A 14,373-nucleotide genomic window follows, 5' to 3' on the forward strand; every position below is an offset into this window, starting at 1 on the left:
TAAACTTATCTAAAAAGGTGACAATAGATGGCCAAATTGCTACCTAAGGTAACACCCGCTTTACACAAAGGAACTTGGCTTTGGCTGAAGGTGGTCTTCCTCTTCTTCAGTCTTCTCTTGGCACCAGTCTTTGTCTTGAGTTCCATTAGACAAAGGCTTAGGCAGTCTGACAGGGTCCACACCTAAGATAAGCTTGATTGCCTTATGCAGAAGTTGAAGCAGCTGTTGGATATGGAGTCAGGAAAACAAGATGGATTCTGGTGGTGTTAGCGTTTGGTTCATGGAAACAGGCTGGAAACTTTGCCTGTACAGTTCATGGTGGCGTGGCTTCTTCCACTGCAGTGGCCAAGACTGGGCACACAAGGAGCAGCTGGAAGCTCGTCTGTAGTTCTGGCTAACACCCATCCAGAGATGTAGAATGCTGCTGCAAAACTGAGGCTTATAGTATCCACATAAGCCTTAGAAACCGTGGGCAAAGTCCACTTCTTAGAGCAGATGTGTGCGAGTCAAAATTCCAGGCACCCTAGCAAGTATACTGGTGATCACGATGTACATGTGTATGAAAAGTGTTTTCTCACAGCTTTCATGTGCATAAACAGTTCTTCATCTTTATCTATGATGGCAGCAAAGGATCAGTAGTTATTACTATTAAAATGACTGTCTTCCTTATATTGTCTTCCAGAAACTGCCAGCTTTAATAATCTTTACAAGTGTGAAAAGTTTGGAAAATTTTTTATCTAATTTTATTTGAGACAGTAAATGATTGCAAACTACTTTTACCATTCTGCAGAATTCAGAACAGAAATGCAGCACGGTGTCTTGAAACCTACTTCTATAAAATTTTCCATTTGTAAAAATGATTTATTTGTATTTATTTGTTTATTTTTGTGATTTTATAGTTCACCCTTTCCCAAGATGGGCTCAATAAAACAGTTAATTATATGATGTAGACAAAACAAAAACATGGTAAAATTCTTATTGTGTCATTTATTCTGGTTTCACCTGCATAAACAGGGCTTTTTTTGAGCAGGAACACACAGGAATGTAATAATAATAATAATAATAATAAGTTTTTATTTATATCCCACCCTCCCCGCCGAAGCAGGCTCAGGGTGGCTTACAAAGCATGATATAAAATACCATGGTATAACAATAAAACAAAGTAATACAATCAATAAACAGAGCAGTATAAATTATACAATATATAAGTTAACATTAAAATCATCCATCTAAAAACAATATAATGGTGCTACAGTTGCAGTATATACAAGATGGCTTTATGTTAATTCCAGGTTCATCTTAAAAGGCTAGTTGGAAGAGGACGGTTTTGCAAGCCCTACGGAACTGATTAAGATCCCGTAGGGCACGCACCTCTTCTGGTACCTGATTCCACTATTGGGGTGCCTTTAAAGAGAAGGCCTGCTCCCTGGTTGTTTTTAATTTGGCCTCCTTGGGCCCAGGGATTTCCAAAAGATTTTATAAGCTGGAACACAGTTCTCTCTGGGGAACATATGGAGAGAGGCGGTCCCTAAGTTAGGCAGGTCCTCGGCCATATAGGCTTTAAAGGTAATAACCAGCACCTTGTAATGAACTCGGTAGACAATTGGCAGCCAGTGCAGTTCCCGCAGCCTAGGCCGCACATGTTCCCACTGAGGTAGTCTCACTAGCAGTCTGGCCGCTGCATTCTGCACTATCTGCAGTTTCCGAGTTTGGTACAGGGGCAGACCCACGTAGAGGGCATTACAGTAGTCTAACCTCGAAGTGACCGTCGAATGGATCACTGTTGCCAGGTCACGGCACTCCAGGAAGGGGGCCAATTGCCTCGCCCACCTAAGATGGAAAAAGGCGGATTTGGCAGTGGCTGCTATCTGGGTCTCCATTGTTAAGGAAGACTCCAGCAGCACTCCCAGGCTCCTGACCTCGCCCACTGGTACCAATGGCGCCCCGTCAAAAGCTGGAAGGGAGAGCCCTCCTTCCGGACCACCGCGACCTAGACAAAGGACGTCTGTCTTCAGTTTCAGCTGAATTCAGTTTCAGCCTGCTCAGCTTAATCCAATCAGCCACAGCTTGCAACGCCTGGTCCAGATTTACAGGGACGTCACCAGCTCGGCTGCCCATCAATAGATAGAGCTGGGTGTCATCAGCATACTGGTGACAACCCAGCCCATATCTCCGGGCAATCTGGGCAAGGGGGCGCATATAGATGTTAAATAACGTCAGAAAGAGAACTGCCCCCTGGGGCACCCCACAATTAAGTAGGTGCTTCTGGGACAGCTCACTCCCAATCGCCACCCTTTGTCCCCGGCCTTCAAGAAAAGAGGAAAACAACTGTAAGGCTAACCCCTGGATCCCTGAGGCGGCGGGTCAGCACCTGGTGATCGACCATATCAAACGCTGCTGACAGATCTAACAGCAGTAATACCGCCACACCGCCTCAATCCAGATGTCGCCGGAGATCATCCATGAGAGCGACCAACACTGTCTCCATCCCATGGCCCAGGCGGAAGCCGGACTGAAAAGGATCTAAGGTGGAAGCGTCATCCAGAAAGCTCTGCAACTGCAACACCACAGCCCTCTCAATAACTTTGCCCCAAAAGGGCAAGTTTGAGACCGGCCAGTAATGCGCCAATTCGGCCGGATCTGATGTAGTCTTTTTCAGAAGGGGGTGGACCACTGCCTCTTTCAGAGGAAAAAGACCTTCCGAAAGAGATCTATTTATGATGTCCCGTATAGGACATCTTAGCTCCTCCTGGCAAGCTTTAATTAGCCAGGAGGAGCATGGATCCAGATCACAAGTTGTTGGGCATGCAGCAGAGAGGATTCTGTCAACTTCCTCCAAGCTGAGGGGGTTGAAACGATCAAGTGTCGTGCCTGCCCCAGACCCCGCCCTTGCTAACTCAGAGCAGGAGCCACCTGAAACTGATCAGGCCACACCGGGCCCCAGCTCAGCCCCCGCCCTTGCTAACTCTGAGCAGGAGCCACCTGAAACTGATCAGGCCACGCCAGGCCCTAGTGCATCCCCTCCTGAATCACCACCTCCTGTAAGACGGTTACGTGAGAGGAGGCGACAGGAATTCAGAAACAGACGGAGAGATGCACGCATGCGTGGGAGGAGAGATTTCAGCCCAGAGTACTAACAAGTTAACAAGCCAGCACAGTATATCTGTAGCCCTGACCCCAAGGCAAACTGTGCTGGCAACGAACGACCTTCCTGGGACGTGACTACGCTCTGCACCCTCTTGCTTGCTGCAAGAACCCGTGTGACTCCTGACCCGGCCTGAACCTTGGACTTGGACTTCTGGACTCTGACTTAGCTTTGTGGACTGACCTAGGTAATTGGCGATGTTTTCCCTGGCTTCCGACCCCCTGCATTCCTGCGACCAAGCTTTCTGTCTTCTCCTTCGGCCGGACTGATTTACGGTGTTGAAATAATTGGACTGTTTAACGACCACCCCTGCGCTCCTCCCCAGCCGGCTGACAGAGTCCTGGCCAGCTGCCAGACGTCGGCCGCCGTCGTTCCTTATCTGCAAACCCGGGCCGCGACATCAAGGATCAAACCAGAAGACAGGCACGGAGCCTCGAGTTTACATACTGTGTCCAACATGGCAGGGCAGTCATGGCGGATTGATTGGACTTTGTCTGCAAAAAATTTCGAAAAAGCCTCACAGCCTATCTCTAATTCCTTAACGTTTGGTTTGCCCTGCGACAGTGTAGTGAGATTCCGAATTATCCTAAACAGTTGTGCCGGGCACGAATTTGCATACACAATCTTAGCCGCTAAGTACGTTTTCTTTGCGGACTTGACTGGCATCTCATAGGACCTCACAAAATCCCTATAAGATGCTCTAGTCGCTTCGTTGCAAGTATGCCGCCATTGCCTCTCTAGCCATCTGAGACCCTGTTTCAGCTGGCGTAACTCCGGGTTATACCACGGAGCCAGCCTAGTCCAAGGTCGCAGAGGGCGTCGAGGTGCGTTCTCATCAATGGCCCTAGAGAGCCGGCTATTCCAGGTCTCAGTCAGGCCATCAAGAGAATCACCAGAGGGCCAGGGATCCCGTAGAGCCATCTGGAACCATTCCAGGTCCATTTGGCTCCGCGGGCGAGCCATAATACGCTCGTCGCCTAAGCAGGTTTGGAATGAAACGTCCATACGAGCCCTAAGAGCGAGGTGGTCTGACCATGGCACCGCTTCTGTGGTTACATCGTCCACCATAACCCCGGCCGCAAAGATCAAGTCTAACATGTGCCCAGCCTGGTGAGTGGGGGTTGCAAAAAATTGAGAGAGTCCCAGTTTCGCCATGGATGACACTAGGTCCGTCGCCCGATTAGAGGCCGGGTCATCAGCATGGACATTGAAGTCACCCAGGATCACCAGCCTTGAGTGCTCCAATGCCCAGCCTGCCACAGCCTTGAACAGGGACAGTAAGGCGTTGGTTGGTGTGCTAGGTGAACGGTTCACCAGCCAAATCGCCAACCCCTCTCCAACCTCCCATGCCAGACCCTCACATTCAATGCTCTTGATCTTTGGAGCCAGGAGCGCCCTGAAGGAGTAAACCTCACGTATGATCAACGCCACTCCTCCCCTGCCACCCGCTGGTCCACGATTGGTGAAAGACCGAATAGCCCAGGGGAGTTGTTTGAGAGAGGGCCACCAAATCTCCCTCTCATACCCAGGTTTCGGTCACGCAAGCCAGGTCCATGTCCTGCTTGAGCAAAAACTCTCGAAGGACAGAGGTCTTATTATTAATGGACCTGGCATTGCATAACACTAATGACGGAGGTGTCACGGGCTGGGGCCAGGCCAGGCGAAGTCCAGGGGCAGTCCAAGGTCTGTAGCTGGGTAGCAAGGAGGGTCCAAAGCGCCAAAACCGAATCACAGTCCAGGTATCATAGGTCAGAGGTTCAGAAGCCGAAGTCAGGGGGTCTAGAAGTCAATGCCAGTCAGGGGGTCCAGAAGCCAAAGTGGATGCTAGAACGTCAGGTAAGTGACTAGTTGCTTCCACAAAGCCTTCTCTCAAAGCCCACAGCTATATAGCCCTCTGCTGTCTGTTGCCCATTTGGGCTAATTGCTGACTCAGAGGGCAGTCAGGATCCTGCTGAGACTCAAGCACCCTCACTCCTAGAAGGGCCAGAATCCTTTCAAAACTCTGGGCTCAGGGAGCGTCTTGCTCATGAGCGTGCCGCCCTCCTCCGATCCCTGAGGTCCTGACGAAGGCGGTCACGCACACGAGCCACCCGAGAGAGCGAGGCAGGGGGGCTTGGATCTTCTCCAGCAGGAGGCAGGGGCACTGGTGCAGGTGGCAGGGGCACAGTTTCTTCTGCAGGCTCAGCTTCTTCTGCAGGGCCCCCAGCACCCATGACAGGAGGCGGGTCATTTAACCTGACCCTGCTACCTGTCACCCTTGGGATGGGATGCAGACTGGAAGGTGATCGAGCCCTAAGTGGTCTCGGTCCCCTTACCATATATCGTTGTCTGTTCCCACCGCCATACCTCCCCCTCCCCAGGAGCACTGAAATCCCTAGGCCAGTCATCCCCCGTTAGTGGTGATAGTTATTGTCACAGCCACCACCACTAGTGGCTACTAGCACTAGCCTAGAATACTCCCCAGTCCACTCCGCCTCACCAATCCCAATTTCCAAATCAACTCGATTAAACCCGCCCCATAGTCTCCTTTATATTAATTGGTAAAAAACACGTATTTTAAATCTAATGGCAATAAAGAAATGTAATCCCACCCTGTTAACCCCCTCAATTAATTTGGCCAAAAAAAAAAAAAAAAAAAAAACAGACCCAATCAATATAACAATCACTAATCAAACGAGTTAATTGACTAAAACTTGTATTATAAAATGGTAGAATGTAAGTGGGTGGAGGTAGAATGTTACAAAGGAAAGTGCTGTCGTGCTAGTCAGTGCAGATCTTCTGAAGTTGAATAAAGTGCAGAGTAAAGTGCTGAATAAACGAAGTGCAGAGTCAGGTGCAGGCGTAATCATACCACATTGTGTGCAATACTGGGGCAGTGGTCGCACATCTGGGTGTAAGATAATACATGTGAAGAGACCATGAGTCCTCGGCCAATGCCTCTGGCGCAACCCAGCAGGCCCAGGGAGGCAACCCTCCCCCCCATGCCTCCTAGTCATGCAACAGGGCTCCACAGTTCCATCAGTGGAGCTGGCCAGTCCAATCAGGTACCCTCGCTCCACCCAGATGTCCAGAGGCCTCGGGGCCGCCACCGCGGCTCTCCTTTCTACCGGCAGCACCCCAATCGCCACTCTCAATCACCCCCGGCCACGCCCTCAGTCGCCGCACATGTCGTGTGGTTGCAAGCGTCTTTGGTTGCAATCCCAATCCCGCCCGGCTATGCAGCGTAATCTAGACCGGCATCTCAGCCACCTCCACGTCTGCCGTCAAGCCCCGCCTCACCCCACAGGTTGGCAGCGACTCCGGCGGAGCTCCATGGGATCCCTCGGCACTATGCAACCCCCCTTCCCCTGCAAATCTCCGGCTCCCCCTTCATTCTGTTCATGGGAGTTATTTTTCCTCCAGAAGCAGCATTTCAAAGGCATTCAGGCTGTAGAGAATGAACAAATGTAGTTCTGGTTAGCTTGGTGTCAGTGGCCTAATATGCAAATAAGTTCCTGCTGGGCTTTTTCTAAAAAAAAAAAAACCCTGTGTGAACCAATGGTGACATCATGGGGTGTGGCCTAATACACAAATGAGTTCCTGCTAGGATTTTTCTACAAAAAAAAGCTCTATGCATAAATATAAAAACCTGGAAATAACATCTAACTTTAGTTCATTAAGAGTTTCAACATTAGAATACATTTAAGAATATCTTGCATGGACAAGGTTTAACTGACTTTTTATTTTTAATCAGCAGTTTAAAATCCCATCTAGATCTTCTGTATTGGTCAGCTATGGAAATATAAGATTTTAGGATGCTCTTTCTGATTACTTCTAACACGAGCAAGAAATGAGTGGAGGTTTCAGTGGATTCAGTGTTTTCACTTTTGTTAACATTTGAATATGGGATCAAGAAACAAAAAGCCCCTGAGACCTACTTTAATGTTTTTTTAAAAAAACATTCAAGAGGCATGTTATATGTTTTTGACCAAGTACCAGTTTTCACCTTTTAAAGTTGTGCATGGGAAAAAATGCTTGGCATAACTTCTAATGGAGTTGTGCTGGTATAAAATCTTGGCTAAAGGATATGGAAGCTATTTTAAATGCACATACTCACAAACACACAGAGAGAAAAATCCATATCCCATAGCTAAATAAAATGCCTGGTAATGTTAATCATAACTTTTGGATATTTCATATACTCTTTGCCAATTTTTTTGCATATATGGTGAAAGTGTTGGAACCAAATGAAATGGAGGTCAAGGCATGTTTTATTGGAGTAATGAGAGACATAACATTGGATTGGATTCAACATAAAATTTCCACAAACTGAAGGGGGGCAATTTTTACCATGCCCCCCCCTTTCCCCTGCAGATCTCCGGCTCCCCCTTAATTCTGTTCCTGGGAGTTATTTTTCCTCCAGAAGCATCATTTCAGGGGCATTCAGGCTGTAGAGAATGAACAAATGAGGAAGCCATGCTCCACAGACAGAAATCCTTTCAATCTCCAGAAATTGCCTTTCAGTCTGTGGAAAGTGCTGTGGAAAAAGCTAGTTTGGTGTAGTGGTTAAGTTTACAGACTCTTATCTGGGAGAACTGGGCTTGATTCCCCATTCCTCCACATGCACCTGCTGATGTGATTTTGGGTAAGCCACAAGTTCTCTCAAATCTGTTTTGTTTAAGAACATTTTTGGGAGAGCTCTCTCAGTCCCACCTACCTCACATTGTGTCTGTTGTGGGGAGGGGAAGGGAAAGGAGATTGTAAGCTGTTTGGGAAATGAAGAGCAAGGTATAAATCCAGTCTCCCCCTCCTCCTTCTCTTCTTCTTACTCGTCCTCCTTCTTCTTGTGTGTGAGTCTTTCCCTTTCTCTCAGAAACATACAGAGAGAGAGAAAGGTCCTTTTTCATCTTACAGCCAAGTGATTTATATTGTTTATGTGAACCAGGACTTAGAAAGAAGCATCATCCAAAGGATTCCTATTTCTTTGCCAGATTTTGTAAGATCTTGTGGGCTGAGGAAAGAGGAACCACTATGATAATGGTGATGGAACATTATATCCTATACCGATAGATGGATGATGGTTGTAGTGTATTAATATTTTGCTTCTCTGTAAGTTAATCATTAAGGCAGGACATCTGGAAGCAGGCCTGACAAATTAAGGATTATTGACTACACATATGGTGCGTTCACACTGCACTAAATAATGCGTTTTACATCCAAATTTTTACTTCGTAAGGAAAGCAAAAATCTGAATGTAAAATGAATTATTTAGTGTAGTGTGAACGCACCATATGTGTAGACTATGTTTGCAAATTTTAGCTAAAGGAGAAGCCAGTTTTAGCACATATAATTTTAGAAAGAGGTAAATGTTTACATTTTGGGATAATATATAAAATGTTTACATTATGCTTAAAAGAGACTCCAAAACTTCACCTTAATTTGAAGTGCATGCCACTTCAAAAATTGCTTAAAAACACATTTGAATCACTCATTTTCTTTTCATTAACAATACAACCATATATAAACAACAGGAACTTTAGGAATCTGTTCATAAAAGGAAATGTTTTCCTAGTGCTCTGTTATATCCATAATTACCTGCTACATTAGTCAAGATAAATTAATTTTAGTATGGTTATTTAAATTAAGATCATTTAGCTTTTTGGTCATCATAATGAACTGATTTTTCTGAGTTCTTCTCATTAAGGTAACTCATGTGTTTGTGCCTATGTGTGTTTGATCTGCCAGATATAAGCCCACCAGCACAAGGAGTGGATCACAGGCAGGTCCAAAAGGAGCTGGGGGATGTCATTGTGCGACTGCATAATCCTGTTGTGTTGACCCCCACCACGGTTCAAGTCACCTGGACGGTAAGGTTTTGGTTAAAATGTACCTAACAATAAGAACTTGAAGCTTAATTTTTTTGTCCTTCTTTCTTGAGGGCTTTATTGGACATATGAAGCTGCCTTATACTGAATCAGACCCTTGGTCCATCAAAGTCAGTATTGTCTACTCAGACTGCGGCTCTCCAGGGTCTCAAGCTGAGGTTTTTCACACCTATTTGCCTGGACCCTTTTTTGGAGATGCCAGGGATTGAACCTGGGACCTTCTGCTTACCAAGTAGATGCTCTACCACTGAGCCACCATCCCTCCCCCAATGGTTTGGCAGATGATAGGTAAGACTGATGGCATTCTGATAGCTGGCAAACAACCACCTGCCACTCCTATTTTCTGTTTTTCGCACTTATTCCTGTTAGCAGTTACATGGAAACTCTATATCCTTTTTTCTAAATCAGAGTTTTCCATTCTAAAATAAATAAATAAACTTCCCAGGTAAATATGGTATTGTCTTTATTGTCTTTTCAATTTCTTTTCCCATCTTAAGCGCTTGGCAGAGCTGGTCCATATACTGTCTCCCTCCCATGTCCAGTAGCTTTGAGATTATTTGGGGGACAGCATTGCTTCTAGCAGTTTATTGAACCTTCCTATTATCTAATAAAGCTGCAAGAAACTCTTGATGTTCAGAAAGTAATTACATTATGGTTTTGGGATAATATATAAAATTAAGCAGAAGAAAAGAAGCTTCTAATAATTAACATATCCTGATTATCAGTTATTTGATCTTTATGAATTAATAGTCCAGTCTTCATCCAAATGCGATATTAGGTCACAGTAGCTGCTAACTTGAATAAATTGTCAGAGCGCTTCCCTATTTACATTGGAACACCTACAACTGTGCAAAAGATCAAGTGCAGTGAAAACCAGTACACTAGTACATTTTTTTTCCTTTCCCTTTCTTTTACAGTAATTGCTGTACTAATACTGTACTTTTACTAATAACATGCTGCCTTCCCAGAGGGCGTTATCCGGTGATCCATGGTATTTAGTCCAGTAGCCTGAATGGCAGTGACACCAAAGCCATAATCTTCTTGGTATTACCTGCAAGGTTTTTTGTTAAAACAGTGACATGAGTAGAGTAAGTGCTCTTCAAAACAGAACTTCAGAATGTAATATATCTTTTTTCCACTACTTTAAAGAAATAATTTGTAACCACAGAAGCAGAAGAAGTCTAGGCCTCTAAATGAGCAGCTTGCTGTCCTTCAGGCAGTTTCTGTATAGAGAGAGAAAAAAGAGCATCACATATGGGAAATCTGAGAACTATTCACTAAGGCAGCACCATACTAGATGGGATTGGAATTTGTGTGTGTGTGTAAAATGAATTCTGCTGCAGGGATAGAATCAATGAAAACTGAATTTTGTATGTTGATTTAAAACAAGCAATAGCTAAATATATCACGGAAACTATTACATTACATGTAATAAATAGTATAGCATTGAACATGAACATATGAAGCTGCCTTATACTGAATCAGACCCTTGGTCCATCGCAGTCAGTATTGTCTACTCAGATTGCCAGCAGCTCTCCAGGGTCTCAAGCTGAAGTTTTTCACACCTATTGCCTGGACCCTTTTTTGGAGGTGCCAGGGATTGAACCTGGGACCTTCTGCTTACCAAGCAGATGCTCTACCACTGAGCCACCGTCCCTCCCCGTTATGACACGCATTATGACAAACAGGTATGGCTGTCCTTAAGAACTTGGCATCCCATACATTTAGGCTTGCCTTTATCGAGACCCACAAAATGTCTGACCCTAAGATGTCCCAGAGGGATTTGTGTAATAAGACCCTGTTTTCCTAATTCAGCAGAACTGCTACACTGGCAGATGACATAAAGTAGTCTGCTAATTGGCTTTCTGGATGGGATATCCTGGCAAATAAATTGTTTGGGCTTGGTATAAATGCAAATTTAATTAACATACAACATCCATCTTAAGTGGAGGTTCAAGGAATATTATTGTTCTAGCAAGATTTATACAAACCACAAACTCATCTGAAACACACGGTTCTTGTCGAGAACAAATGTGTCACCACACAAGGAAATATAGGTAGAAACGATAGTGTGAAGTGAGCAGAATCTCTTTTCAACACTTTTCCCACAAAGAATAAAAGGTCTTTATAAAGCAAAACATTTATTATGATTACTAATTCTAATTTACATGCTAGAGAAGAAAAGCAGTGACCCAGTACCCACTGAGCCACATACAATACCCACCAGAGACATGTGAAAATTGCTTCAGGGAGAAAAGAGAAAAGGAAGAGAACAGCCAGAGCAGCTAATTAAAAAGTTCCAAACACCCACAAAACCAATTAATTAACCAGAGTAATCCAAAATAACCTCCATATTATCCCAAGAATGAAGCCAGTACTATTAACATAAAGATGCAGTGCAGCTAGTTGACAAATGCCAGATGAGTAATGACACTTTGTTTTCACATTTTGAATCCGGAATTTGGTTTGGCAGATGATAGGCAAGACTGATGGCATTCTGACTGCTGGCAAACAACCACCTGCCACTCCTATTTTCTGTTTTTCGCATTTATTCCTGTTAGCAGTTATATGGAAACTCTATATCCTTTTTTCTAAATCAGAGTTTTCCATCCTAAAATAAATTAATAAATAAACTTCCCAGGTAAATACGGTATTGCACAATGTTGATGAAATATAAGTGTTTAAAAAGCTCACCATCAATCAGCAAGTTCGTATGTTGCTGGAAAAATATTACTGTATAACTTCATCTAGTGGTATTATGAAGAAAAGATAGATAGCTAGAAAATGATTATGACTTTGAAAGTTATTCTCACCACCACACTCATGCTTTTGGACAACAGTCCTTTCCCTATGCCCATTATTATTTGTGTTACCTACTGAATGCCTTTCATAAATGTGATGTTTGTATTGTGAGAAGCAACAAGGGAGCAAGCAGGGCTTTTTTGAGCAGTTCCAGCTGGCTTGGTGTCAGGGTGTGTGGCCTAATATGCAAATGAGCTCCTGCTGGGCTTTTTTGACCCCCCCCCCCCAAACCCCTTGGGAGCAAACATTTTAAAAAGCTGATCTGGCATGCTGCATCTTAGACATTCTGTTGTTATATGTACATATTCATACAGGGATTGTGGAGAATGTATTCAGATTGCATCCAGATAGTACAAATGTAACCATGGTTGAGAAAGAAGTTGAAACCCCAGCTTCTTTGTTAGGCTCACATCTGTGTATTCCTCCTTGCGCCTCCAGTTTCAAGGAAGATTGTGTTTGAAAAGCTCTGTTTGAGAGCAAATGTGAAGATTAGCCTTAGTTTTCCCAACTAGGATATAAAACCAGCATTTCATCCAGAATTATAATCCCAGGGAGTGGGAGGAGAGGTGAATGGGCTTGTTTCATACATTATAGGTAAAAAGTTCTTAACTGTGATTGCATGAGGAGGGAGCTATGAGGCGCATGAAGCTGGGTCTGTGCATATTTAACTGCAATTAACTGTGACATTTCAATGCTGTAAGGTTTTGCCAGTTATTGACCCAATTTACCAGTTCTCACATTAAAAAAGTAAAGGTTTATTGGATTCCGATACAGAGCATGTGCCTTGCGTTGCGAACAGCCAAAGCCAGGAATGATGACAGAAGGAACAAAGCATAGTTTAAAAAAACCCACAGAAAAAGTATCCCATCAAGGGATAGTTCCCATGGGTGGCACTGTAAACGGCTGTTTGGAGGATCAAGGTCTTAAGTGTTACCAAGCATTGTGATAAGTACCTGTTCTGTCTAGACCACAATGGATTACACAGATATCTTCCTCCCTCTTCCACCTGCACATTTCGTAGTGATTACAGGTATGTTTGTTACAAGTGGCCAGATCTAAAAATTATAGAGTTCAGAGGTCTGTTAGACAAGCATTGTAATCAGGTTTCTCATGAACCAGGGGTCATTTCAGAATACACATAGAATAATACACTATAGAAACAGCATGCTAGGCTCATCCTGACAAATGCAACCGAAGTATTATGCCTGTTAACAGTTATGGTTTTGGAGCGATTTCCAGTTTGGGCGATGCGCAATTAGAAGCGGCTCGGACCAGTGTGTCCAGAGCCGATTCTAAATCGGACCGTTCGAGGAGTCGCCCACAAAGGACGACTCGACTCTGGGGCCCAGGAAGGGTCCCAGAAGGCAGGGTGCTTGAGCGGTAGAACAGGGGTGTCAGCAGAGGCGGCTGCCCCCTGATCCCGCTTGCTCCTAGCCTCATCACTCTGATTACCATTTCTAAATAGCATGAGGGTCGACTGCCGACTTTTCTCTTTCTTCTTGCACTCTGCACTCTGGACTTTAAAAACTCTGCAATTTCAAGACAAGCTGCATCTATCTCACCATCACTGTAAGTGTTCTTTCTTCGTATTATTGATGTGAATGGCATTATCTCTGACAAGCAGGGAAATGGAGAACCAGGGCTAAAGCAGACTTTAAGTGGAGGCAAAAGACAATCTTTAGTTATACAAGAGACTTGACGGCTGAATTTAATTGACTTGCTTTAAACCCCCTCTAGGGGGGAAAAAGTTTTGAATTTTGGGAAAGTTGCTTGCTTGCAAGTTTATATGGATGTGAAGGACAGCTGGCTTAAAAGTACTTTGAAGCTTAAATTGAAGTGCTCTGAATGAATTTATAAGAGCTCCAACCTGACTTAAATGCTGGTGGGTATTTTTTCTTGATTTATAAGACATAGCAGGATCTCTGGTTGGAAAAAGAACATCTGTGCAAATTTCCAAAGTGGATTCTTACTTATTCTTGTTGGATGTTATGAATATAACCCTTTAATTTTGTTTTCATTTTTTCTTTCTTTCTATCCGTGGTTAGAAAATTTTTACATGGTTTAAACATTTTTGGCTCTGGATTCCTCCCCCCCACTCCTTTTCCAAATATGGAAACTTTTTCTTATTTTCCATTATTTTTTGCTTTTCTCTTTGGGAGTGCCTGGTTTCATTTTTTTTTTGATTATTTGTTTAATTTTTAATTCTTGATTTCACTCTTGGATTACAAATAGGGCATTCAGCCCTGGATTACAAATTTATACCTTGAAGTTGTTGAAATCTGAAGTTGTTGAAAGACTTTGTAGTGACTTGGATTTTAACTGAATTATCATTGCTAGAGGACTTGTAATAGTGAATTGTTTTTGTTGTTGTGAACTGAATTGTTTTTCCTATGTACTATTAAGCGTGGTTGGCTAAAAAGGTCTTGTTTATTATTATTCTTACTATTGTTTTGCATACGACAAATTGTTGATAGAAGCTAGAAGGCTGTTTTCTTTTTTAAACTATTTCATAATAAGGGCATTGCTTGGTGGAGATTAGCTTATCTGTTATAAACAGGAACA

The 14,373-nt window shown here is 43.9% G+C and overlaps 1 protein-coding gene across 12 annotated transcripts in view; it reads left to right on the forward strand.

Moving 5' to 3' along the window:
• Positions 1-14,373, forward strand: part of ROBO2 (roundabout guidance receptor 2) — a 1,840,872-nt gene that overhangs the window by 1,663,787 nt on the left and 162,712 nt on the right. For all 12 annotated transcript variants that reach the window (XM_060234422.1, XM_060234419.1, XM_060234423.1 and 9 more), the window contains exon 13: positions 8,870-8,991. In XM_060234422.1, the coding sequence (XP_060090405.1) occupies positions 8,870-8,991 (122 nt within the window). The remainder of the gene's footprint in view (positions 1-8,869; positions 8,992-14,373) is intronic.

The sequence above is a fragment of the Heteronotia binoei genome, chromosome 3 (assembly GCF_032191835.1).
Source record: "Heteronotia binoei isolate CCM8104 ecotype False Entrance Well chromosome 3, APGP_CSIRO_Hbin_v1, whole genome shotgun sequence".
In the NCBI taxonomy this organism is placed as follows: domain Eukaryota; kingdom Metazoa; phylum Chordata; class Lepidosauria; order Squamata; family Gekkonidae; genus Heteronotia; species Heteronotia binoei.